General features: G+C 34.0%; 1 protein-coding gene across 16 annotated transcripts in view; it reads right to left on the bottom strand.

Annotated features, from left to right (window-relative positions):
• Positions 1-25688, bottom strand: part of BBS9 (Bardet-Biedl syndrome 9) — a 433011-nt gene that overhangs the window by 195414 nt on the left and 211909 nt on the right. For all 16 annotated transcript variants that reach the window (XR_004804558.2, XM_049093796.1, XM_035698355.2 and 13 more), the window contains 3 exons: positions 15714-15809; positions 7457-7629; positions 3418-3570 (listed from right to left, as the gene is read on the bottom strand). Coding sequence is in view for 15 of the 16 variants with exons in the window: in XM_049093796.1 (XP_048949753.1) it covers positions 3418-3570; positions 7457-7629; positions 15714-15809 (422 nt within the window). In the remaining variant the exon portion in view is untranslated. The remainder of the gene's footprint in view (positions 1-3417; positions 3571-7456; positions 7630-15713; positions 15810-25688) is intronic.

Here is a 25688-nt window from a genome sequence, read left to right as displayed (position 1 = left end):
TAGGAGGATACTGGCTTCTGCTTCTATTTTCACATAAGCCAATTATCACTGTTCATTAAATGCTAACAATGAAACATCCTCCAGATACATGGTGATAAATGCAATAAAATGTAAATCTTTCACTGGATAGCTCAGAGTGCTTCTCTTAACTGCTCCTGGTTGAACTAAGGTGGCACTAAGACCCACAGAATGATTAACAAAAAAAAAATTACATGCTCCCTACACATGAGAAAACAAGGATTCTACACGGGTAACAGATCTAATTTAAGCTGCTATGTTAGGAAAACACATTAAAAATCTACTGACAGTCATGCCATGGAAATTAAGATCAAACTCTAGCATGGCTCATTATATCAAGCATTCAGCTAATCGGCCAATTAAATCATGCCCCCTACCCAGGCAAAGGATAAAGATAAAAAAAATTTACACTAGGTACAGAAAGTATGTGATAGTGAAGTATGTCATATCCCTTTTGGTCACAGTAGGATGTCTAAAAGGGATTTTTCTCACTGTTAGACTCAACATTGAAACTACTATTATGATCCATTCTTTAATAACCTATAGTTTGTCCATACTACAGATTATATATACTACATAACACACAGAGAGGTAGGTCTATACATTAATACAGAAAGAGCTCCACTACACACTGTTAGAAGAAAAAGGAAAAAGAGAAGTATACCAATACATATAGTATAATACTATTTATGGATTATTTTAGCCTCATAAAATAATACTTCATTTCTGAATGGAAAAAAAAAAAAGGTCTGGAAAAACACAAAATCATAAAAGTGATTACATTTTTGAGGAGATGATAAAGGGCCATGATAGAGAATTTAGCACAGTGTATAACCTTATCATTTTGGGGGAAAATTATATCCATGTATTAAATATGTCATTAAAAGTTAACTAAAGAGAGTTAAAATAGAGAACAATCAATATCTCACTATAATTTAATATGAACATATAATAAAATTGAGTAGTAAATTACATTAAAACTAAGTCAAATTCTTTATACTATTCATATCTTTCAAAAGCTTATTCATTTTCTTTTTAATCTAAAATGAATGGGGATTTAAAGCTAAAACCCATGGTTTTAATCGTCTTGTCTGCAATATTACAAATCATGGAAAAACCCAACACTGAGACTAAGCAAAAAAAAAAAAAAATCTAGCACTTTAAACATACAAAAGACAAAGGAATGGGATCCCTGGGTGGCGCAGCAGTTTGGCGCCTGCCTTTGGCCCAGGGCGTGATCCTGGAGACCTGGGATCGAATCCCACATCAGGCTCCCGGTGCATGGAGCCTTGCTTCTCCCTCTGCCTGTCTCTGCCTCTCTCTCCTTCTCTCTCTGTGACTATCATAAATAAATAAAAATTAAAAAAAAAAAGACAAAGGAAGCCTTACTATATAGAAAATATGGAAAGCATTAAATCAAACATCCTCATCAACTTCCTTTACACACTCCTCTGCCATTGTGTCCAAAATATAGAGTATCATTAAAGACAAGAGTCAGCCTATTTTTAGCCCCAAGCATAGGCAGGTATAGAATGAGATAAAGTCATCAAAGAAACATGAAGGTAGAGAGGAAAAAAAGAAAGGAAATGAAAAACAAACCAAAACAAAAAGCATACTTAAGAAGAAAAGAAACATAGAACAGAAAGAACATCATTAGCAACTGAGTTGGGAGTCATAATTGCACCAGCACAAAGGGAACTGGCCATCTAGATTTGTAAAACAATTTGCCAAGCATTTCCACATATATTGGCAAACAGAATCTTTGTAACAACATGGTATTTATCCCATTTTACAGAAAGAAACTGAAGTTCTGAGAGGGTCAGGGCAACTGCCAAAAGCCATAAAGCTAATAAGTGACAGAACTGGGGTCTTTGGACTGCAAGCCCAGTGTTTTAGTACCCTACTGCTTCTACAGACTGTCTCTCAAATTGCTTCTAATTTTCACATAACCATGAATATTTCAAGAACAACTGTATTATCAATACATTTATTGATGTCTTATTCTTCTTTCCTCTAGGGAAGCTAACTGAAAAAAACTCTGATTTGTCCATTCAAAGCCAACGGAATATGATAGAGGAGGGCTGTGGGGGTAGGGGTGGCAATAAAAGGCAACATGACAAGAGTTTTGTGGTGATGGAGCTGTTTATCTTGAATGTGGTGGTGTATATATGAACCTACATATGTGATAAAATTGTATAGAGCTTAAAACACACATACCCACCACTAACTAGCACAAGTAAAATCATGGAATTCTGAATAAAATCCACGGATTTTATCAATGCTAAATCCTGGTTGTGGTATACTGTAGGTTTGCAAAATGTTACAACTGGAGGAAAGTGAATAAAGAATACATGAGATCTATCTATCTCATGTAACAATGCAGATTGTTATAACTGCAATTGAACATATAACTATCTCAAAAAAATTGAAATAAAAAATGAACAAAATGTTCATATGACCAATACTGATTTTGAAACAGATTAGTGATCTTGTATAGAAGTCATAAGAGGGATCCCTGGGTGGCGCAGCGGTTTGGCACCTGCCTTTGGCCCAGGGCGCGATCCTGGAGACCTGGGATCAAATCCCACGACCGGCTCCCGGTGCATGGAGCCTGCTTCTCCCTCTGCCTGTGTCTCTGCCTCTCTCTCTCTCTCTCTCTCTCTCTATCATAAATAATAAATTTAAAAAAAAATTAAGAAGTCATAAGATATGTAGTCATTCAAAGCTGACTCCAGTATAGTGGACCTGGCAGAGGTCTTACCCATAAAATTTTAAATTTTAAAAACTATCACTTCAACTTTGAATAGCTTTTGGTGACAGAATACTGTAAGAATGAGAGTCAGATCACCCTAGCCATGTGAAGGATAAACTACTAATGGAAAGAAGAATCAGGAAGAGGAAGAAATAAATCTTTTTGAACAAGAACATAAAAGCTGTTTAAGAATTCCATCTCAAAACATCAACTGACATAAAAAATGAAAGTGTAAGCCATTGCTCAGTAGGACAATTAGGGAATTATGGTGATAATTATGAGATGCACCAAAAATTATTTAATATTAATACTAAGCATAATAGCTACTATTTATCAAGCACATACTATGTGCCTGGCATTGTGCTGGCTGGCTGCTTCACATAAATGATCAAAAATCTTCACAATAACTGTGGGAGGTAAAATGTGGAAACTGATAGATCTTATGTAATTTACTCAAGATCACATAATTAGAAAGTCACAAAGCTGGACTTTGATCCTAGGTTTTTCTGACTCTAAAGCTTGTTTGCTATTTGCTGCTCTAAGGTACACAGGGAAGAAATATCTAACTTGACGTTCTAGTGTATAACTAGGGCTAGGGATAAAAATTATGTTTAGTAGTGGAAAACAATCATTGATAACATACTTACCTGCTTATAAGTTCCATCTAGCAAGGTGTCCAGGTGTTGGAGGGGGGCAGGTGTTTTATCTTTGAACCTTGTTAATAGTCGGCGTTGAATGGCTCGAAATTGTACTGCTCTTTCAGATAAGAGTTCTTCTAATTTTTCACCATTTATCCGCAACTACAATAAAGAATTTCTTAAATTCAGGTTAAACATGCACAACAAAACACCTTTAAAGTAAGAATACAGACAATGTCAACTAAAGCTTAAAAGAGAGTAATGAAGAAATTTAAATGTATTATAGTTAAGAGAATTAGAATTAAAACTGTGATATTTTGGTATGTGAATAGGTTGATAATAGAGAATGATAGGTCAAATGGAAATTCAGTAAAAATGACCTAGTATCACTGGGGAAAAGACAGATTTTTTTTAAAGATTTATTTATTTATTATTTATTTATTTATTTATTTATTTATTTATTTATTTATGAGAGAGAGAGAGAAAGAGAGAGAGAGGGGCAGAGACACAGGAGGAGGGAGAAGCAGGCTCCATGCCGGGAGCCCGATGCAAACTCAATCCCGGGACTCCAGGATCGCACCCTTGGCCAAAGGGAGGCGCCAAACCACTGAGCCACCAGGGATCCCCAAGACAGATTATTTAATAAATGTCCTGTAATAACTGATTACATGAGAAAAAAAATAAGAATTTCTCACCCAGTCTTTACAGCAAAATCAACTAGAAAAATAAAAAGCTTAGACACAACAAAAGTACTAGAAAAATTAGATTTTTTAAATAATCTTGCCATGAAAAAGACACTTATAATTCAAAAGGCAAAAGCCAGACACATACTCATACCTTGATAAATCTGTAACTAAGGGGGAAAAAAAGGAATTCTATTTGGTTAAAAAAATATTAAGTGACAAGACAACAAAATGTAAAAATAATAGCAATAACCACAGAGATAAAAAGTCAAGCCCATAATATCTAGAGAGTATCTAAGAATCAATGAGAAAAGGACCAAAATCCAATACAAATCAGTAAGAAAGAGCATCAATCAATAGAAAAAAGGACAAAATTTAATAAAAAGCTAATACAAATAGCTCTCAAACAATATAGCCTTTGATCTAGCAAGCCCATATCCAGCAATTTATCCTAGAAGTATGCTCGCAAAAAGTAATAACATATGAAGATATTCATTACAGAATTATTTGTTCTATTGTATTATAGTAAGATATTATTAATAATCAAAATACTCATCAATAGGGGAACAGGTTAAATAATAAAGAAGACTACTTTGTAGGACCTCTAAGTACTGATATGCAATGTTATCCAAAGATGCTTTGAACGAAACAAAGCAAAACAAAACCAAACACAGAATAGTATGTATAAAATGCTACCATTCATGTATTTTTTAAAAAGAAATCTGTATATTAACATAGTTCTTACTGGATATAATATTTCTAAAAACATATATAAGAAATGGGACTCCAAAAGTTGCTTTCAAAGAGGAGACTGAGTGGCTGAAGGAGGAGCATCTGAAACAGACTCTTTTTATCAAAACTCTTCTCATAACCTTTGAATTTAATATTATTAAAATAAAAGAAAGCTAGTCAGAGTCGTAGAGTAGAAGGAACACTCGATGAAATCAAATTATGTGAACTGCTAATTCAACTTTACAAAACAGTCATAAACTAGTCCTGAAATAAATAGCATTTTCAAAATGTTCAGAAATCAGGTGCACCTGGGTGGCTCAGTTGGTTAAGCACCCAAATCTTGATTTTGGCTCAGGTCATGATCTCAGGGTTGTGAGATCAAGCCTGCATCCAGCTGTAATGAGCCTGAAGCCTGCTTAAGATTCTCTCTCTCCCTCTGCCCCTACCCACCCTGTGCAAAAGCTCTCGCTTGCTCGCTCTCTCTCTTTCTCTCAAGAAAATTATTTTTAAAGATCAAAAATCAAACATTTTGCAGTTTAAATTTCTTATATCAAACCAAACTTCCTTTTCAGTATACGTATTCTCCAAATACATGATTTAAAAAAAAAAAACTTGGAATTTTATTACTCTTTTAATCCCAATTTCAGATGCACTAAGTAACTAAATCAAAGAATATTCTCCTGAAGGGGGAAAAAGAACCTTTTCATTATCAAAAGTTAAATGATAATTTTTTAAATAACTAAATTTTTTAAAAAGAATATTAGCTTAATTATCACTGATACATTCTTTTAAAATATAATTTCCAGCTATAATATTTATTTACTAAAGATACTTTCAATACTGACACATCAGCCAGGTCATCATTTATTTCATTGAATGTGTAACCAAACATCATTGATTAAAATGTTTTCATGTGTCAGAATTTCAACATTTAACAAATATTACTGATTCCAGGGCCAAGCATTGCTCTAGGTATGGGAAATTACAGCAATGAATAAAAGAGACAAAAATTCCTGCCTTCATAACTTATACTAAGAGACACTTGTATTCCAAAAGCCATCTTGATTCAAAGCTTAAAATCATTTTTTTTATTAGAGAATGGGGCCAGAGAGAAAGGAAGTATAATGATGCTCCTTTTAAACTGTGTAACAAATGGAAATACCTGTAGTTCATGTTCCCTAAATCCTTCCAAGAAAGGAAATGCCCCTGATGTGGAAACTCCAGGGATTTACTAGCTAGCAAATAAGGGTGAAAACTGTATGTCAATCTTACAGTCAGTCAATCAGAATCTAATATTTTGTGCTTTAAATATTACAGATATATAATTACTATAGTCTTTTTGTAGGCTCTTCCTTCTATAAATCACTAGATCCCAGTTTTGCACAGTGAAGCAGGAATTTTTAAAAATATATCCTAGAGGACTGCAAAGGTTCTCAATCCTTAAAATACCTAAATATATTCCTCAAACTGTCAATTTTGGTCCCATAATTTGGCCAAAAGCATACTGCCCTATAAAATACTATCAGCATAGATGAAAGAGAACTCAAGTAAGTTCAATTTATTTGATAATGACATGCTATTTGTGACTATATGTACTGAAATTTTCCCTTTATGTTCACACTATACAAAAGAAGAAGTTTTTATAGGTTAGAGTCAATGTTCTTAGGATGTCCAAGGGATTGAACATTATGGAATATTCACATAACATATTTTCTGTCTTTCTCTATCACGCACACACTCACACATCATAGTTTATAAACTAAGATGCAAAAACCTATTGATTCCTTAAAAAGTAGTTATACTAGAGAACCAATTCCTCCTTGAATAACATTCAAAATCCTTTTGAAATCCTCCCCCCACCCTTTAATTGTCTACACAGTATATTTATGGGCAAATAAGTAAGTAGAACCTGGTGAATTTTTTTTTAACACATGAGATTTTTTAAAACAATGACTGTCATTGTCCGATTTATTTACAAAACATGACTCTTGACTTTTTCCAAACAAATCAATCTTCAAGGAATGAAAATTTTATATTATGATGATACTCAGGACAATCTAACACAGGCTCTTCCACAGAAGAAATGCAAACATATTCAGGCAACCCAGTCAATGTCAGATCTTATTTGTTGAGACATTTAATCATTCAGCATTACTAAGTGCCCACTGTGCCAGATACTGAAGAATATTTTATGTGGTTAGCCCTCATTCAGATGCAGAAGTTCTGGTGTGCTTGTTAAAAAAGAAAAGGAAAAATCACTTTACTTTATAATCACACCTCATTTATGGCCTGCTAGAATTAGTTAGCCAAACGGCTGCCGATAAGCTCAAATAGTTTTAACACTGGGTTATTGGGGTCAAAGTTTAAGTCCTCATGTGGGAGAATTAAATCAACTCTGTTCTGAAGCCAGACCACATGCTTAGCTCCAGGCAGCCACTGAGTTAATGTCTGCAAATGATCACAAACTAGGCAAGAGGGCAGGAACAGATACACAAAATCTACCATCCACATAAAATAACTACGTGAAACACTCTACCTAATAGCAAGTATACTAGAATTCTTTCCTCTGTAGCATCTCTTTCTCTTTCATACATTGAAAAATTACAGATAATATGACTTATGATCATACACACCTCAAAATGATGATCAATCAACTCAAAATATTCTTGAAGGGGCATAGATCCAGAAAAAGAACAGGCAAAATCTTTGATTCCCTGTTTTTCAAAGTATTCTTGAAGGCGGATAATAAGTTCATTTGTTATGAGCCAAAGATCTTCAAATTGTTCACTCTGAATGCGATATCGTTCTAAGAGAGAAAAAATAATTAAGGAAAATGCTCATTAACACATAATTGCCAGCTAAATCTATGTGAATTATCACTAACTCTGACATGATTATCCAAGCAAAAAGGACAAAGGTTTTTTTGAAATATAAATATGATTTCCACTGCCTTATTGTAGTTTTCTACATCAACTATTTAACATTTTCAAATTTAATTCCAAAGGTATGTGGTCACAGTAGCAAGCTATAGAGTATAGTTCTTTTCCCTATGTTTCTTATCATAGGTTTCAATACAATAAAAACACCCAAATTTGTGTCCCTCTAAAAAAGAAAAGGAAAAGGAAAAGAAAGGAAATGAAAAGAAAAGCAGGAGGGTATTACTATAAATACAAAGGATTTCAAGCTAGAGAGTGGTAGGATATAATCTGTGATTACTTGTTTCTTTGTTTTTATTATAACAGCTGCCAAGTAGAAAATGAATTAGAAAGGGGCAAGAATAGACTTACAGTTAGGACATTAAAACCATGGTCCAGGTCATAGATGGTGGTGGCATATGTAGTAATATTAAAGGCATCATGTTAGGAGGAAAATCCTGTTTCTCTAGTCTTATCCTCTGGTCAAAACTTAAAATTGAGTAAATTTTTAAATTTATGACTTCAGTACAAATAAATGATCGAATCTTCAAATTTTCCATGTACACAAATGGGAAAATAAAACATACCTCACAGGTTAGTATGAAGATCAAATATAATACTCTATGGAAAAGATCTATACAAATGCAATTTTCCTTTGTTTTTTAAATTTAGACCAAACAAAATCAGATGTTCAAAAAATATTGATTGTAAAACTTTAAACTGTCTTGTACAAAAAGTATAGAGTAAAACAAGTGAACAATCAAAAGCTCAATGAAAAACTCAAACATAAATAAAATTAGTAAAAAGTACCCAACAGGTACTTGCCATAGACTGATTTTGTGTTCCCTTCAAAATTCACATGTTAAATCCTAAGATCCAAGACAACGGTACTTGGAAATGGGGCCTCTTGGTGATTAGGTCATGAGGGTGGAGCCCTCGTGAATAGAATTAGTGACCTTCTAAAAGAAACTTGCCCCTTCTGAATTGTGAGGACATAGCAAAAACACAGGCATCTGTGAACCAGGATGTAGTTCCACATCAGACACCCAATCTACTGGCACCTGATTTCGGACTTCGAAGTCTCAAGAACTGTGAGAAATAAATTACTGTTGTACAAAAGCCACCCAATCTATGGTGTTTAGTTATAATAGCCCAAATGGACTAAGACAGAACTCTACTGTGACCAAGTATAGTACAGGAATGTCACCAAATAACAGAAATGTAAAAACCATAATAAACATTTAAATAGGTGTGATTTTCTGTAACTTTAAAATTTGGGCTTCAATTATTTTCTCATTTTTATCAACACATTCAGGAGAAAGGAAAACTAAAATTTTTGCAATGAAAAATTTTACAATTAAATATAAGATTTAGAAATACAAACACAATATTTTAAGTTGATTTTTTTTCAGATTACCAAAAATCAACAAGAATTAGTGAGTCAAAGATTTATAAGGCATTATTTTTATTATTAAGCATTTTCCCAGTATTAGTACTCCAAGATGGTTAATATTGCCCTGGAGACTTTCCAGAGTATACATTTCATGGAAAGGAGGAATAAAAATTTCTATTTATAATATAACATGAAAGAAGAAAGTTGTATTTTAAAATACACCCTTACAATATTCGTAATTAAAGTAGCTGCCAAAATGAACATTCAATTTATTTTTTTTATCTCTTTTCCTTTGCATCTTGTAATAGCAGCTCAGTGGAAATAACCATTTCAGCCTCCAAATGAAATAAATTTGGATAATTGGAGCCCAGTCAATTGCCATTCCACTCTACTACAAATGGAGAAAATAATATATTTAACTAAACAGGGCACAAAAAAATGTATCACGTCAGTCTCTATTCATGTCAGACATCTGAAGTTCATCGAAATAAATAATGTTTGTATTCATATCATAAACATAGCATAAATGTAATTTATGCTATTTGGAAATTTTAAAATGTGATAGATAAGCAGATGAATGCTTTTTAAACCAAAAAGTTGGAGGAAACAATATAAACAATTTCAGTAGATATTAATATAATATTCCAAAACTACAACTTCTTCAATATTAGTAGAAACTATGGATGATTTCTCTATATTTACTTCTCAAGAAGCTTATTCCAATCTGGATTTTTTTTTTAAGATTCTATTTATTTATTCATGAGAGACACAGAGAGAGAAGCAGAGATAGGCAGAGAGAGAAGCAAGCTCCCTGCGGGGAGCATGATGCGGGACTCGACACCAGGACCCTGGGATCACGACCTGAGCCAAAGGCAGATGCTCAACCACTGAGACACCCAGGCATCCCCAATCTGGATTTATTTAATATTCCCATTGCCCCTTGGTAATACCGCTAAGAAGTTCTAAGATAAATATCAACAGTAATGCTATATTGATAAATCACTCTATACATCAGATTTGATCACTACATTTGTCTCTAAATTCTTAGTCTCATTTAAGGACAAGGGCACCTGAGTGGCTCAGTCAGTTAGGCTTCCAACTCTTGATCTCAGTTCAGGTCTTGCTCTCAGGGCTGTAAGTTCAAGCCCTGCAATGGGTTCCACACTGGGCATGGAGCCTACTTTAAAAAAATAAGTAAAAAATTAAAAAAAAAAAGACCTCTCACAGAGCCCCTACTACATGAACTTCCAGGCACAGAATAAAACTGACCTCTAAAACTCCATGCTTTAATAACCTTCTCCTCTTTCTGAAATGCCATCCACCTAATAATCTCCTATTCATTCTTCAAGATCCTTTACACATAAAATCTCATGGAACCTCATTCCTTTGGGTTCTAATTGCACCTAAAGGGTACTTCTGTTAGCATACCAAACTTTCTATTATCGGTTCTCTGCTTGTCTCTCCCATTAGTCCAAGAGCTCCACAGGAGCCATGACAGTCTTTATATCTAATATGTCTACTGAATAAAAAATGAACAAAGGTATGGTCTACTCAGATGAAAAAGAGCAACAGTCTTACTTTCCTTGTTCTAAAAATATTTTGGTTAACACAGTTCAAGATCACATATGCTTTCTTTTGGGCAGGTGTAAAAAGAAAACCTTTTTCAAGACCCAACCTTTATTCATATACAGGACTATAATTTTTTCATTATATCTGAAAGCAAGATAATCAAAACAGACAAGCAAATGACTTTTACACTTGATCTTAATTCAATTGCTCTTTCCAGTATGTAAAAATCTTTCAGCATATTGAAATGTTCAGTGTATTAACTATCTTTCCCATTTTCCAAAGGCCCACCTGAAGCTACATAAGTTTACTATTTAGAATTGCTTAGCCCTACTTGTGACACTGAAAATACAGGTTTACTCAGTATTCATTGCTAACTAGCTATCAGTTTAGCAAGGCACAAAATTCTAACTTGAATATCATTTCCTTCAGATCTTTAGGAAATTTTTCCATTGTCCTCTAATATCCAAAGATTTTGCTTATAAGTTAAAATGCTTTCTTGATTTATCTTTCTTGTGTAGCTTTTTAAAAATTTCACAATAATGTATCTGAAAGTGCTTCTTTTTCTCACTTATTGTGCTCACATCAAACAGGCTCCTTTAATAATCATAACTGTAATACATTTCCTTGAAAGCCCTGCCTCCATTGGTCTTCTTGCATCTTCACAATGCCCTCCCCAAGGTCACACCTTGTCTGATAACCCTGTCTTTATCAGAATCTGCAGTTCCTCTGAACTCTAACATCAATATCTCATTCATTCTCTGACTACCACCTTTTCTTACTCTAGCTCACTTGTTCTAGAACTCTCACTATGCTACTTCTTCAATCTTAAAACTTGTGATCCATTGAACCCATTAATTTTTCACCACGTATGAGTTTTCTCTAATCTTTATTTCTCTTCTTACCAGCTTAGATTTGGTAGTTGATTATTATAATCATTCTCACAAAAATATTTTGCTTCCAATTATCTGTTTCAAAGTCTCAGCCTTGACTTTAGTTGCTTGGATGCTAATAAACAAATCACTGCCAGAGAAAATCTAAGGATGTCTTGGTTTCACTTCAAAATTCAGGATCTGAAACTTCAAATGGGTACTCAGCATTACCTTATCCTTTCATGAGTTTGCTTTCTTATTTTCCAAAATACCAATGTCAAATGTTTTTTTCAAATATAGACACCATCAAAGTTCCTTTATCTTCCCACCAACAAATCTACAGAATCTCTCTGAATCTATATCCAATACCCCCTGTCACAGTAAACTTACAAAGGCCTATCCTTCAATCTACCCTGTCCCCATGCTCTACAATTCACATCCTTTCTCCTTCTCAAGGACTTCATTGCTTTGTGAGTCCCCTTCTTTTTCTTGATCATTAGCCTCTCCGACTGAATTTTATCTTATCAATTATTATTGAAGCATGTTCTTATTGTGCTCATTTTAAAACAAAACAAAACCCACAACTCTTTCCAATATATCTCGAATTTCTGAATTACTGAGTTTGGTTGTCTAATTCTTAGTGAAAATACCAGATACTAAAAACTTGCAACACTAGATACTCTCAATTTATCCTTGGATTAAACTGCTGCTCAGGCTGCACTAATTTGAGCTGAGACAGTATTATGTTTAGTAAATTGAGTTCATGACTATTTTTAAATCTCTATGAAACTTGTTACTTATAAATTGTAATTATATAACATTATAATTATAAAAATAAGCTAAAGAGACATTACTGAAGAAGTTGTCCTTGTGAATTCAGAAAAATTTCATTCGGGACTCAGCATCAGTAATGGCTATGCATCTCCTAAACAACTTACTTGATTTTATTCTTTGAACATTTTAAAAACTGGAACTAAAATGTCATCTTATTACTTTGAGTCTGCACCCTATCAACTGTACAATATATGTTTCTGAGTGTTAATCTTATTCATATCTTTATAAATTTCCTGCTCTTATTTTTTGTTTCTATTTATTTTCACCTTTCATATTTTAGAAACTTTTATTAACTATGTTTGATCTTTTAAGAAACAAGTAGAATAAGGCAAGGTACAAAAAGACATTATAGAGATAAAGACAAAATAGAAACAGAGGGGCACCTGGATGGCTCAGTTGGTTGAATATCTGGCTCTTGATTTCAGCTTGGGTCACAATCTCAGGGTCCTAAGATAGAGCCCCGAGTCAGACTCCATGCTCAGCGGGGTATCTGCTAAAGATTGTCTCCCTCTCTCTGCACACTGCCCCCCAGCTTGTGTGCGTGCACACACACTCTTTCTCTCTTTCTCAAATAAATAAATTTAAAAAACAAAACAACAAAAACAGAATAAAAAACACCAAGAAAAATATAGAGATAAAGAAGTAGGAGGGAGGAAGGAGAGAGAGATGGCAGTGTTTGTTTTATGAGGGAATAAGTTACTGGAAATGGTGCATAAGAAAGTGGCATATTTAGGCAATAGTATATTCCTTCTGAAATCCCAGTGTACTAAAATCAGTCAAAATAATCAAACTTCATGTACAAATATTTATAATTCTGATTATAGAAACATTTGATCTTATAAAACTTGACATTATTTTTATAACAACTTTACAGAGGTATAAGTGATAGACAAAAAAGCTGCATATAGTTAATGTATACAATTTGGTTAATCTGGACATGTGCAGATACTCATCAAACTATCACTACAATCAAGGTAACAAACAAAGCCATCATCCATCTTATTATTTTCAATTTAGGACTCTGGAAATCATTCTTAGAAATTTTTCTAGCAAAGAGTGTTTCTCCTAAGTATTTTCAAAGCTTTGTTTTTCCAAAATTCACAGAATAAACTCTAATTACACTGAAGCACTACTCTATTTTCTAAAAATAAAAACGTTTTCAGTTCCCCCAGAGAATGTGATTTCGTATTTTAGACAATGAGCTGCATTCGCTTTTCTCTTGTCTACTTTGGCTGATCTATAACTAATCAGAAGATTGAACTAACATTACCATCAGCACACTTTAAGGCCTGGTTAATTATCAGGCAGGTTTTAAAAAGAGATGAATATGTGGAGCCCACAGAAAATACTACCCAATATCCAAACACAACTCTATATGACTTACAAAGCACCTGTTTACTAGGAAAGAAATACTGAGTTCTTTCCATATGTAGGCTTTTTCTATTAATTCAGATTTCTAGACCAAAAACTATGTGCCTTTTACAAAAAAAATAAAGATGCCAAACACATACTGGGTACAAATTACTTCATTCCTTTTTGGAGATAAACACTCTGATACAGTAGAAGGGAGCACCAACATTTGCCTCAGCCCCAGAAAACTACTCTTCATACCTACCTCCATTTATCACCAGGGACATCTCCTAGGTAGAATTCTGTATGTCACTGAAGCCAAAAAAACCTTCAGGGACTTGTAATAGCTGCCTTCAGGTTTCAGTTTACATAACTCATTTGGTTCCTTATTTAAAAAGTCCTATTCTATTCCATTACTTAGCCTGTCTGCCCATACTATGGCTATATGAAGGCACTGCCATATATCTGGATATTTGGTGAAATCATGGGCAATAGCAGCACTCTAAGAATCACCTTATCTATAAAAGAACAAATTAGCACATAAGTTATTCCCACTTATGTGGGACCAAGAATAACATTTTGCATTTTTTTTTAAGATTTATTTATTTATTCATAAGAGAGAGAGAAGCAGAGACATACGCAGAGAGAGAAGCAGGCTCCTCGCAGGTACCCTGATGTGGGACTCGATCCCCAGACCCGGGATCATGCCCTGAGCCGAAGGCAGACACTCAACCACTGAGCCACCCAGGGATCCCACATTTTGCATTTTTTTAGTAATCTCCATTGGAGATTCATCACGCAGCACCATCAACTGAAGTCAAATATGTGTGTACAATTTCCCAAAGAATTGGCAACAATTTTTTAGTTTAAAGAGAACAGTTTAACAAAGAGAAATGTACTAAAATAATTCCATCATCCAACTGAAGATTAAAACTGAACAAAAGAAAATGGTGCCAATGCAAAAAGTACTGCAATCATGACCAATCAAAAAGACCATGAAAAGTACAGAATCTGCTCATTCTTTTAAGAATTATCTTTAATTTCTATGTCTTATTCTATAATTTTTAGTTGTATCCAAGTCTATTTCACCAGCCACCAATCTATACATTCCAGAACTGTAACATTGTTAGTTTCTAAAATAAGGATGTGTTTATATCCCTCCTGTTAACACCTTCATTTTTCAAAAGGGATATGTCCTTATTTTACTGTATCTTCTGATCATGCAAGAAATAACCAAGTAAAACTGCAAATACATAAAGTTTAAAGTGGAAACCCATTTTACAAACTACAGAGATTTTAAAATTGGAGTGTTCTCAAACTTTTTTAACATATAAATTTCAATATATGCATTTATTCATCCAAACCCCCTCCTAGCGTTCCTAAAATTTGTTAAACACTACTTTAATAATATTTAACTTTATTTCCATGTAGATGTATATAACTTGATGAGTTTAGCAACTTCAATACCCCACAAACATCAGAAGTGAGTTTTACATTGAGTACTTTCAATTATTATTCTCATGTGAAGCAACCAAATCAGTGAAGACTTACATCTGAAATTCAAACTTGAATACCTAATTACTATTTTTCATCCTACTGAGATTAGTGTCAGCAAAAGCTATTCACACTTCTGGATATATGAATATACATAAACACACAAATTAATTCCAGTTTCTAGAAGTTTCTAAAACCTAGTTCGTCATATACGTATCTCAACAATATTTTCAATTCTTCAATTGCTCTCTCAAACTCTAATGCCCAAAATCAAAATTACATATCTTTAATAAAACAGGATCTTATTTTCATAACTTTTATGTTCTAAATACTTAATACCAGGGCCATTAGTTTTCAATATCTAACTAAACACACCCTTTGCAGAAATCCTTGATGTGATGATGACCTGTGATGTAGTGTCCTCAACAGAAAATCCCAAAAGAAATAATACCATGGTTTTACTTACGAGAGGTTTTTGAAGCAAGAAGAGTAACTCGGGAACCTCCTAAGAAGCGAAAACCCATTATATTCACCTGACCATCTTCTGACTGATTGGCAAAGCCTACAAAGAAAAGAAAAAAAAATCACCTTATATAACTGCGAAGAAAAACAATGTTTGAAATAGGAAGTTTCGTTGATGACAAGTATTTTTTATGTCACCAGTCGTGTTTAAAGCCCATGTATGAATTAAAATACATAAGCTGGTTTCCATGGTAATTCCCAATTGCTTAAATATCTCCCTCATAGTAACACTCTGAGATCATTTAATTTCCTTCCTTCTACCTGGTTCATTCTAGGTTTGAGGCAGGAAATATACAAGATTAACCTAAAATATCTGTAACACCAGAAAGCAAGGAAACTATCAGTGACTAATAGAGTAGAATGAAGTAAAAGCCAACTTAAAGAGATTACCAGCCAGAGAGAAAATATTTGAGTATCAAAAAAAGTGAAACACATCAAAAAAACTTAATGGCATGTGTTCATATTGATACCAGAAACAAGGCCAAGTGCTTACTAATGGAGGCTTCTAGAGAATCAACTCATTATTTTAAAAAAATAAGCCACCTGGTGGCTCAGAGGTTAAGTGTCTGCCTTTGGCTCAGGGCATGATCCCGGGGTCTTGAGATCAAGTCCCACTTCTGGCTCCTCACGGGAAGCCTGCTTCTCTCTCTGCCTATGCCTCTTCCTCTCTCTCTGTGTCTCTCATGAACAAATAAATAATGTCTTTAAAAAATTAAATTAAATTAAAATCAGTAAGACAAAAAAAACAAACATTTATTCAGATGATCCTTTCAAACTGTACCACACAGCCAAGAGTAGGTAAGGGGAAAGTTATCTCCATAGAAATAATATAGCAAAATATTGAAGAAAACTTGAAAGAAATCCATGTCATCATTTTTCAACTTCAATACATTTAAAGGATCTCAGCATTAAAATCAATGATCGTTACCATACAAAAAGAGAGAGAGAGAGAGAGAAATGGATAATATGTACTCCCTGCTGAAAGTATATACCACCAATCCATGGAAGTAGTGTGGCTAAAATAATCAATCCTGACTCTAATACCTTTAGATGCAACTACCAGTCAACAGGCAATAAAGTGGACAGAGAAAATATTAACCATCACAGGGATGTAAACAACAAAATTCAAAGTGCAGGAAACTCACAGGAAAAATCATCTTATTCTTTAATAAATCAACTGCAAATTAAAGAGAGAAAGAGTGAAACCTATAGAAAAAGAGGTATTGAAAAATTCATATCAGAAATTGCAATGAACCCTGACTCAAAAACAAATAAAAATTACAACACTGAAGACTTTCACTTCAGACCAAGATGAAGAAACCAGGCCCAAATTTACCCTTCTACTTATAACAACTAAAAAATGGAACAAAACATATGAAAGGTTTTTGAAGATACTGGAGATCAGGAAATGAACAACAGTGATCCCTGACAAAGAACAAAATTAGTCCTATGATTGCCCAGCCTATTGCCTAGAGAAAATTTCAAGCTGCAACACAGGGAGGGGAAACCCAGGCATTGCGCTCAAGCTGAGGAGACAGAGTCGGGAGTCTGGGAAGGCTAAAGTATCAAAAGTTCACAAGGCAGAGTATCAGAGAGGAGAGTGCTACAAAGAGAGAAAAAATATTTGAAAAAATAATGGCCAAAACATTTGCAAACTGAATGAAAATTATAAACTACAGATCAAAAAATCTTTACAAACCCCAAGCATAAGAAAAATAAAAACAAAACTAGTGGCGCTCAGTTCATGATTTCATGGGCAGTGAGATCAAGCCACAGGTCAGGTTCCAGACTTAGGGCGGGGAGTCTGCTTGAAGATTCTCTCTTTGTCCCTTCCCCAACTCGTGCTCATGCTCTCTCTCCCTCTCTCAAATAAACAAATCTAAAAAAAAAAAAAAAAAGAAGAAGAAAGAAAGAAAGAAAGGAAGGAAAGAAAGGATACCAAGGAACATCAAAATTAAACTTCTTAAAAAAAAAAAAAATCTTAAAAGCAGCCAAAGGAAAAAGGCAAGTTACATACAGAAGAATCTAATATGTCTTGTTAATGAAATGGCAAAAAACAATGGAGCAATCTTTAAAACACTGAAAGAAAAACTGTTAACCTGCAATTCTTTACTCAATAAAAATATCTTTCAAAAAGATGAGAAAAATATTGTTTCAGACATACAAAAGCTGGAAAAAAATCAGTATCTCTGCACTAACAGAAATGTTAAAGAAGAATTTTTAAAAAAAAAAAAGTAAATGATACCAGATGGATATCTGGTTCTGCATAAAGGAATGAAGAGCAGTAGAAAAGGCAATTCTATGAGTAAATATATAATACTATTATCCTTATTATTAATCTCTCTTTAAAAGATAATCAACTATTTAAAGCAAAATTCCTAACAATGAATTATAAAATATGTGGATATAAAATATAAGACAACAATAGCACAAAGGCTGAAAGAGGAGAAATGGAAGTAGAATATTGTATGATTCTTATACTATATGTGAAGCACTATAATATCACCTAAAGATAGAATATGTATAAGCTAAATATGTACACTGTACCATGCATCCATGCATTTTTAATGGGGAAATATTGCCTCTAAGGGGGCAAAAACTGATTCATGTACCTCAAAAAATCTTACTCATTTAATCTATAAAAATAGATACTCATATAGTATATGAACAGATATACAGGATATCTGTGCTATTAAAAATTTATGGAGGGGCTAATTAGGAAAAAGTTATCTAAAAAAGGCTTTTGGGGGAGCAGTAATAAAAAAAAGATTGAGAAAAACTGCTATAAAACATTGCTTTACACATTGCTATTGGTCAAAGAAACAACTAAAATAACACTAGGTATAATACTGAATAATAAAACTAAAGAGATAAAATGGAGTCAAAAAATATACTGAATTCAAAGTATGAAGAAAAGACAAAACAAAAAAATGGAGCAAATAAAAATGAGAGAGCAACCATTTAAAACTAATAATACCAATAATCATATTAAAAGTCAATGGTCTAAACACCCCATCGAAAGGCAGATACTTTCAGATTGGATTTAAAAAGGCAAGACCCAATTATATGCTAATTATAAGAAACCTACTTTAAACATAAAGATGTAAATAAAAGTAAAAGAAGAAAATATACAACTCTTGTAACACCAGGCAAAAGGAAGTTGGGATACACACACACACACACACACACACACCCCAAATAGATTTCAGAGCAAAGAATATTAACAAGGATAAAGGAACATTTCACTATAATCAAGAAAATATAACAATCCTAAACTTTTATGCACCTAAAACAAAGCCTTAAAATAACTGAAGCAGGGAACCCTGGGTGGCGCAGCAGTTTGGCGCCTGCCTTTGGCCCATGGCGCAATCCTGGAGACCCAGGATTGAGTCCCACGTCAGGCTCCCGGTGCACGGAGCCTGCTTCTCTCTCTGCCTGTGTCTCTGCCTCTCTCTCTCTCTCTCTGTGTGACTATCATAAATAAAATAAATAAATAAAATAATAAAATAAAATAAAATAAAATAAAATAAAATAAAATAACTAAAGCAAAACTAACAGATACACAAAAAGAGAAATAGATATTTTACAGCTAGAGATTCCAACACCCTAGTCTCAATAAATGACACAAGCAAACAGAAAATTAGTAAGAATATGGAAGATTAAAAATACTAACAGAAAACTTGCTTTAACTGACATCATGTAAAATCCCACCCCACTACGGCAGAAAATCCATTATTTCCAAATGCATGCAGAACATTTGTAAACACAGCCCTAACATTTATAAGATCAGACTTTAAATAAGTATCAATAAACTTAAGAGGATTAAAATCATACAAAGTATGCTCTCCTACCACAATGAAATTGAGTTACGAGTCAATAACAGAAAGATCTGTGGACACTCCCCAAGTGTTTGGAAACTATATACCATACCTCTAAATAACAAAAAAGAAATGAAAGGGGAAGTTTAAAAGTGTTTTAAACTGAATGAAAATGAAAACACAACATTTTATAATTCACAGGATGCAATTAAAGCAGTACTTAAAGGAAATTCTATATTAACCAACTATATTTTAAAAAGAATAACCACTGCTCTCACCTTAAGAAACTAGAAAAAGAGTAAATGAAACCCAAAGTAAGCAGAAGAAAGGAAAACCAGAAGAAAACAAAGAATAAAAAATGAAAAAAAAATTAATAAAACCAAAAGCTATTTTTTTGAAAAGACAGATAAAACAGATAAAATTCTCATCATTAGATCAGGTAGGAAAAAAAAAGACACAACTTACCAATACTATTTTTTTTTAAGAGAGAGAGAGCAGGGGAGGGACAGAAGGAAAGAGAGAGAGAATCTTAAGCAGGCTCCATGCCCAGCATGGGGCCCAAAGTGGGGCTCATTCTCCTGGCCCTGAGATCATGACCTGAGCCAAAATCAGGCCGGACACTTAATCAACTGGGCCACCCAGGCACCCCTACCACTACAATTAATGAGTGAGCTGTCATCACTACAGATATTAAAAGAATAATATAGAAATATTATGAACAATCTTATCCAATAAAATCAACAATTCAGATGAAATGGACACATTTCTTGAAAGACATAAACTCACAAGGCTCACTCACAATACGAAATAGATAACCTGAATAGTCTTCTATCTTCTGAAGAGATTGAATTTGTATTTAAAAAAATATATATATCTCATGGTGAAGACTTAGGTGTCTGGTAAATTCTACCAAATATTAAGCAAGAAATAATACCAGATCTACACACTCTTCAAAAAAATTTGAAAAGAAGAAAGTATCTCCCAACTCATTCTTTAAACTCCACAGTAATGACACATAATTGCATAGAAATAAAATTATAGATCAGGGTGCCTGGATAACTCAGGTCAGTTAAGCATCCCACTCTTGATTTTGGCCCAGGTCATGATTTCAGGGCCTTGAGAATGAGCCTCGCATCAGGCTCTCTACTCAGCAGGGAGTCTGCTTGAGATTCTCTTCTTCTCTCTCTTGCTCCCACTTGCATGTGTGCTCTAGCTCTCTCTCTCTCTCAAGTAAATAAACCTTTCTTAAAAAAGAAATAAAATTATAGATTAATATCCCTCATGAATACAGATGTAAAAATTCTAAACTAATTCTAGCAAATTGAACCAAATAGTATGTTGAAAGGATAACACAAATTTTAATGTGATTTATCTAAAAAATGCACAATTATGCTAACATCCAAAAATTAATCAATGTACACACTTATGAACATAGCATAATATATAAAGTTGTTGAATCACCATCTTGTACACCTGAAACTAATTGTGTCAACTATACTTTAAGAAAAGGCAAGGGGAACCTGGGTGGCTTAGTCAGTTAAGCATCTGCCTTCAGCTCCAGTCATGATCTCCTGGGATCAAGCCCCTCATTGGGCTCCTTGCTCAGCAGGGAGCCTGCTTCTCCTTCTCCTTCTGCCTCTCCCCACTGTTTGTGATCTCTCCTCTCCCTCTCAAATAAATAAATAGGATCTTTAAAAAATAAAAATAATTTTTTAATTTTAAAAGTCAAAAAAATATATCAGTGTAATCCACCTATAAACAGCCTAAAGAAGAAAGTGATATAAATATCTCAAATGATGCAGAAAAAGCATTGAAAAAAACAATATAAAACAAACTTTCAGCAAACTTGGTATAGAAGGGAACTTCCTCAAATGGTGTAGAACAGCTTCTAAACACACTTAATGGTGAAAGCCTGAATATCCAGTCTTGCCATTTCTATTCAACATTGTCCCAAAGGTTCTAGCCAAGATAAAAAGCTAGCAAGAAACAAACAGATCTCTAGATTGGAAAGGAAGAAGTAAAATTGTTTTCATTTGCAGATAACAAGCTTTATGCAGAAAATCTGAATAAATATACAAAAAGGCTAATAGGACCCATAAGCAGTTTAACAATGTGTTGCATGATACAAGATCGATACACAAAAACCAGTTGTGTTCCTATGTATAGGCATATCTCACAGATACTGTGGGCCTGGTTCCAAACCACCATAGTACACAGAATATTGCAATAAAGCAAGTCAAATGAAATTTTTGAAAGTATATAAAATTTATATACTATAGCCTACTAATTGTGCAATAACATTATGTCTAAAAACACAATGTATATACCTTAATTAAAAATATCTGATTGCTAAAAAATGCTAAACATCATTTGAGCTTTTAGTAAGTTGTGACTTTCTGCTGGTGGAGGGTCTTGCCTCAGTGTTGATGGCTGTTGACTGACCAACCAGGCTGCTGAAGGTTTGGACAGCTGTGACAATTTCTTAAAAAGACAACAATGAAGGCTGTCACATCCTTTCACAAAAGATTTCTCTGTAGCATGTGATGTTGCTTGATAGAATTTTTACCCACGATAGAATTTCTTTCAAAATTGGAGTCAATCCTCTCAAACTCTCTCTCCGCTTTATCAAGTAATTTTGTGTAATATTTTAAATCCTTTGTTATCATTTCAACAATCTTCACAACATCTTCACCAGGAACAGATTTCATCTCAAGAAACCACTTTCTTTGCTAATCAATAAGAAGCAACTTTTCATCCCTTATGATCTCTTTATTTTGAGATTGCCACAATTCAGCCACATCTTCAGGCTCCACTTCTAATTCTAGTTTTCTCTTGCTATTACTACTACATCTGCAGTTACTTTCTTCATTGAAGTCTTCAACCTCTGCAAGTCACCCATGAGGGCTGGAATCAACTTGTTCTAAACTGCTGCTCAAGTCGGTATCTTGACCTCTTTATAGGTATCATAATTGTTCTGGAATAGTGAATTCTTTCCAGAAGGTTTTCAACTTCTCCCAGATCCATCAGAGAAATCACTCTCTATAGCAGCTACAGCCTTAAGAAATGTATTTTTCTTTACTTTTTTTAAAAAAAGATTTTATGTATTTATTTGAGAAAGAGGAAGGGAGGGAGAGAAATGGAGAGAGAGAGAATGAGAAAGCACATGAGCAGGGGGAGGTAGAAGCAGACTCCCCACTGAGCAGGGAGCCTGATGTGGGGACTGATCCCAGGACACTGAGCAAAAGGTAGACGCTAACCAACTGAGCTACCCATGTGCCCCAAGAAATGTATTTTTTTAAATAATAAGACTTGAAAGGTGAAAGGACTCTTTGATTGATGGCTGCAGAACAAATATTGTGTTAGGCACAAAAAAATATTAATCTCATTGTCCATCTCCATTAGAGCTCTTAGGTGACCAGGTGCACTGTTAATAAGCAGTAATATTTTTTCAAAGGAATTTTTTTCTGAGCAGTAGTTCTCAACAGTGGGCTTAAAATATTAAGTTAACCATGTTGTAAAGAGATGTGCTGTCATCCAGGCTTTTTTGTTCCATGCATAGAACACAGGTACAGTAGACTTAGCAGAATTCTTAAGGGTCCTAGGATCTTTGGAACAGTAAGTAAACACTGGCTTCAACTTAATCACTAGGTGCATTAGCCCCGAACAAGAGTCAGCCTGTCTTATGAAACTTTGAAGCCAGGCACTGACTTCTCCTCTCTAGCTATAAAAGTCCTAGATGACATCTTTGTCCAATAGAAGGCTGTCTCATCTACACTGAAAATCACTTGTTTAGTATAGCCCCCTTTATTAATTATCTTTGCTAGTTCTTCTGGAAAACTTGCTGCAGTTCTACATCAGCCCTTGCTGCTTCCACTTTGCACATATATATTATGGAGATGACTTCTTTCCTTAAATCTCATGAACTAACCTCTGCTAAATCAAACTTTTCTTCTGCTGCCCCTCATCTCTCTCAGCCTTCATAGAATGGAAGAGGGTTAACTTGCCCCAGATTAAGTTTTGGCTTACGGGAATGTTATAGCTGGTTTGATCCTCTATCCAGACCACTCAAAGTTTCTCCATACCAGCAATAAAGATGTTTCACTTTCTTATCATTCATGTATTTACTGAAGTAGACTTTTAATTTTTCTTCAAGAACTTTTCCTTTGCATTCACAACGTAGCTACCCATTTGGTGCAAAAGGCCTAGCTTTTGACCTATCTCTGCTTTTGTGACTGCCTTCCTCCTTAAGCTTAATCATTTCTGATTTTTGGTTTAAAGTGAGAGACATGAGACTCTTTCACTTGAACATGTAGAGGCCATTGTAGGGTTATTAAAACTCCTAATTTAAATGCTGCTATGTCTCATGAAATAGGTAGACCTGAGGAAAGACACAGAGACGGGGGAATGGCCAGTCAGAACACACACAACATTTATCAATTAAGTTTACTATCTTATATAGGTGTGGTTCATGGTTACTATAATAGTAACATCAAAGATCACTGATCATACATCATCATAATAAATATAATAATAAAAATTTTCATTCACCAAAATGTGACACAGAGACATGAAGTGTGTAAATACTGTTGGAAAAATAGTGCCAATAGACCTGCTTGACCCACGGTTGCCACAAACTTTCAGTTTGTAAAAAAGGCAATATCTGCAAAGCGCAATAATTCAAAGCACAATAAAATGAGGTATGCCTGTACTAGAAAAGCACTATTTGAAACTGAAATAAAACAATATAATTTGGAATAGCATCAAAATATATTAAATACTTAGGGATAAATCTGACAAAAGATTTCTATGACCTGTACATTGAAAACTAGAAACCCTCACTGAGAAAAATGAAATAAGCCCTAAATAAATGGAAGGTCTCTACTTTCATCCTAAGAAACTAGAATAAAAGAGTAAATTTTGCCATGCCCAATATTGTTAAATGCTCTTTCTCCCCAAATTGATCAACAGACTTAATGCAATCCCAATTCCAATCAAAATCCCAACAGGAATTTTTTTAAAAACTGGTAAATGGATTCTAAGATTCATATGAAAATGCAAAGGATCTAGAATATCCAAGAGAACACTGAAAATTGAAGAATGAAGTTGAAAAAATTATACTCCCTGACTTCTGGATACACATATTGATAGTAATTAAGACATTATGCTATTGATATATAGCAATACTAGTGGGCTAAGACAAACAGATCAATGGAATAAACTGAAGAGAGTAGAAATACATATAGTTTTTCAGATGACTTATATAGCCCTATTATACATAGTCAGATGATTTTCAACAAAGTTGCAAAGGCAATCCACTGAAAAAGGATAGTCCTTTCCAAAGTAGTGCTGGAATATTAGATGCTCATATGCAAAAATAAGAATTTTATCCATATCTCACACCATACATAAATACCAACTCAAAATGAAAAAGAGATCTAAATGTAAATTTAGAAAACTCCTAGACAAAAACATACAAGAAAAATTTTGTACAATTGAGTTAGGGAAAGATTTCTTAGATACAATCTTAGAATCAAGATTTATAAAAGAAAAAAATTGATAAATTAGGCTTTATTAAAATGAAGAACTTCTGCTCTTCCAAAGACACTATTACAAGAATGAAAGGATGTCTCACAAACTTGGAGAAAATATCTGCAATTCATTTAATCTGATAAATGACTGAGAAAGCAGACAAAAAATGAGTACATGCTGAATAATTCCATCTTATAAAATTCCAGAAAATGCAAAACAATCTATAGTGACAAAAAGCAAACCAGTGGTTGCCTGGGAATGAAGGTTAAGGGGTTATAAAGAAGTAAAAGAAAACTTTTTGAGGTGATGGATATTTTCAGCACTGTAACTGTGAATATGGTTTCACAGGTACATACAAACATCCAAACTTATCAAACTGTATACTTTAAACATTTGTATAGAAGTTATAATCCAATAAAGTTCTTTTTAAAGATTTTATTTATTTATGTAGTTGAGAGAGAGACTGAGTGCAAGGGGGGAGCGGGTAAGAGCAAAGGGAGAGGGAAAGGGAACAGGAAAGAATCTTAAGCAGACTTCAGAGTGGAGCCCCAGGTGGGCTGAGCCAAAACCAA

Source organism: Canis lupus, chromosome 14, assembly GCF_003254725.2.
Source record: "Canis lupus dingo isolate Sandy chromosome 14, ASM325472v2, whole genome shotgun sequence".
Lineage (NCBI taxonomy): Eukaryota > Metazoa > Chordata > Mammalia > Carnivora > Canidae > Canis > Canis lupus.
The sequence above is the reverse complement of the archived record's forward strand: the minus strand, read 5'-3'. Positions and strand labels throughout refer to the sequence as shown.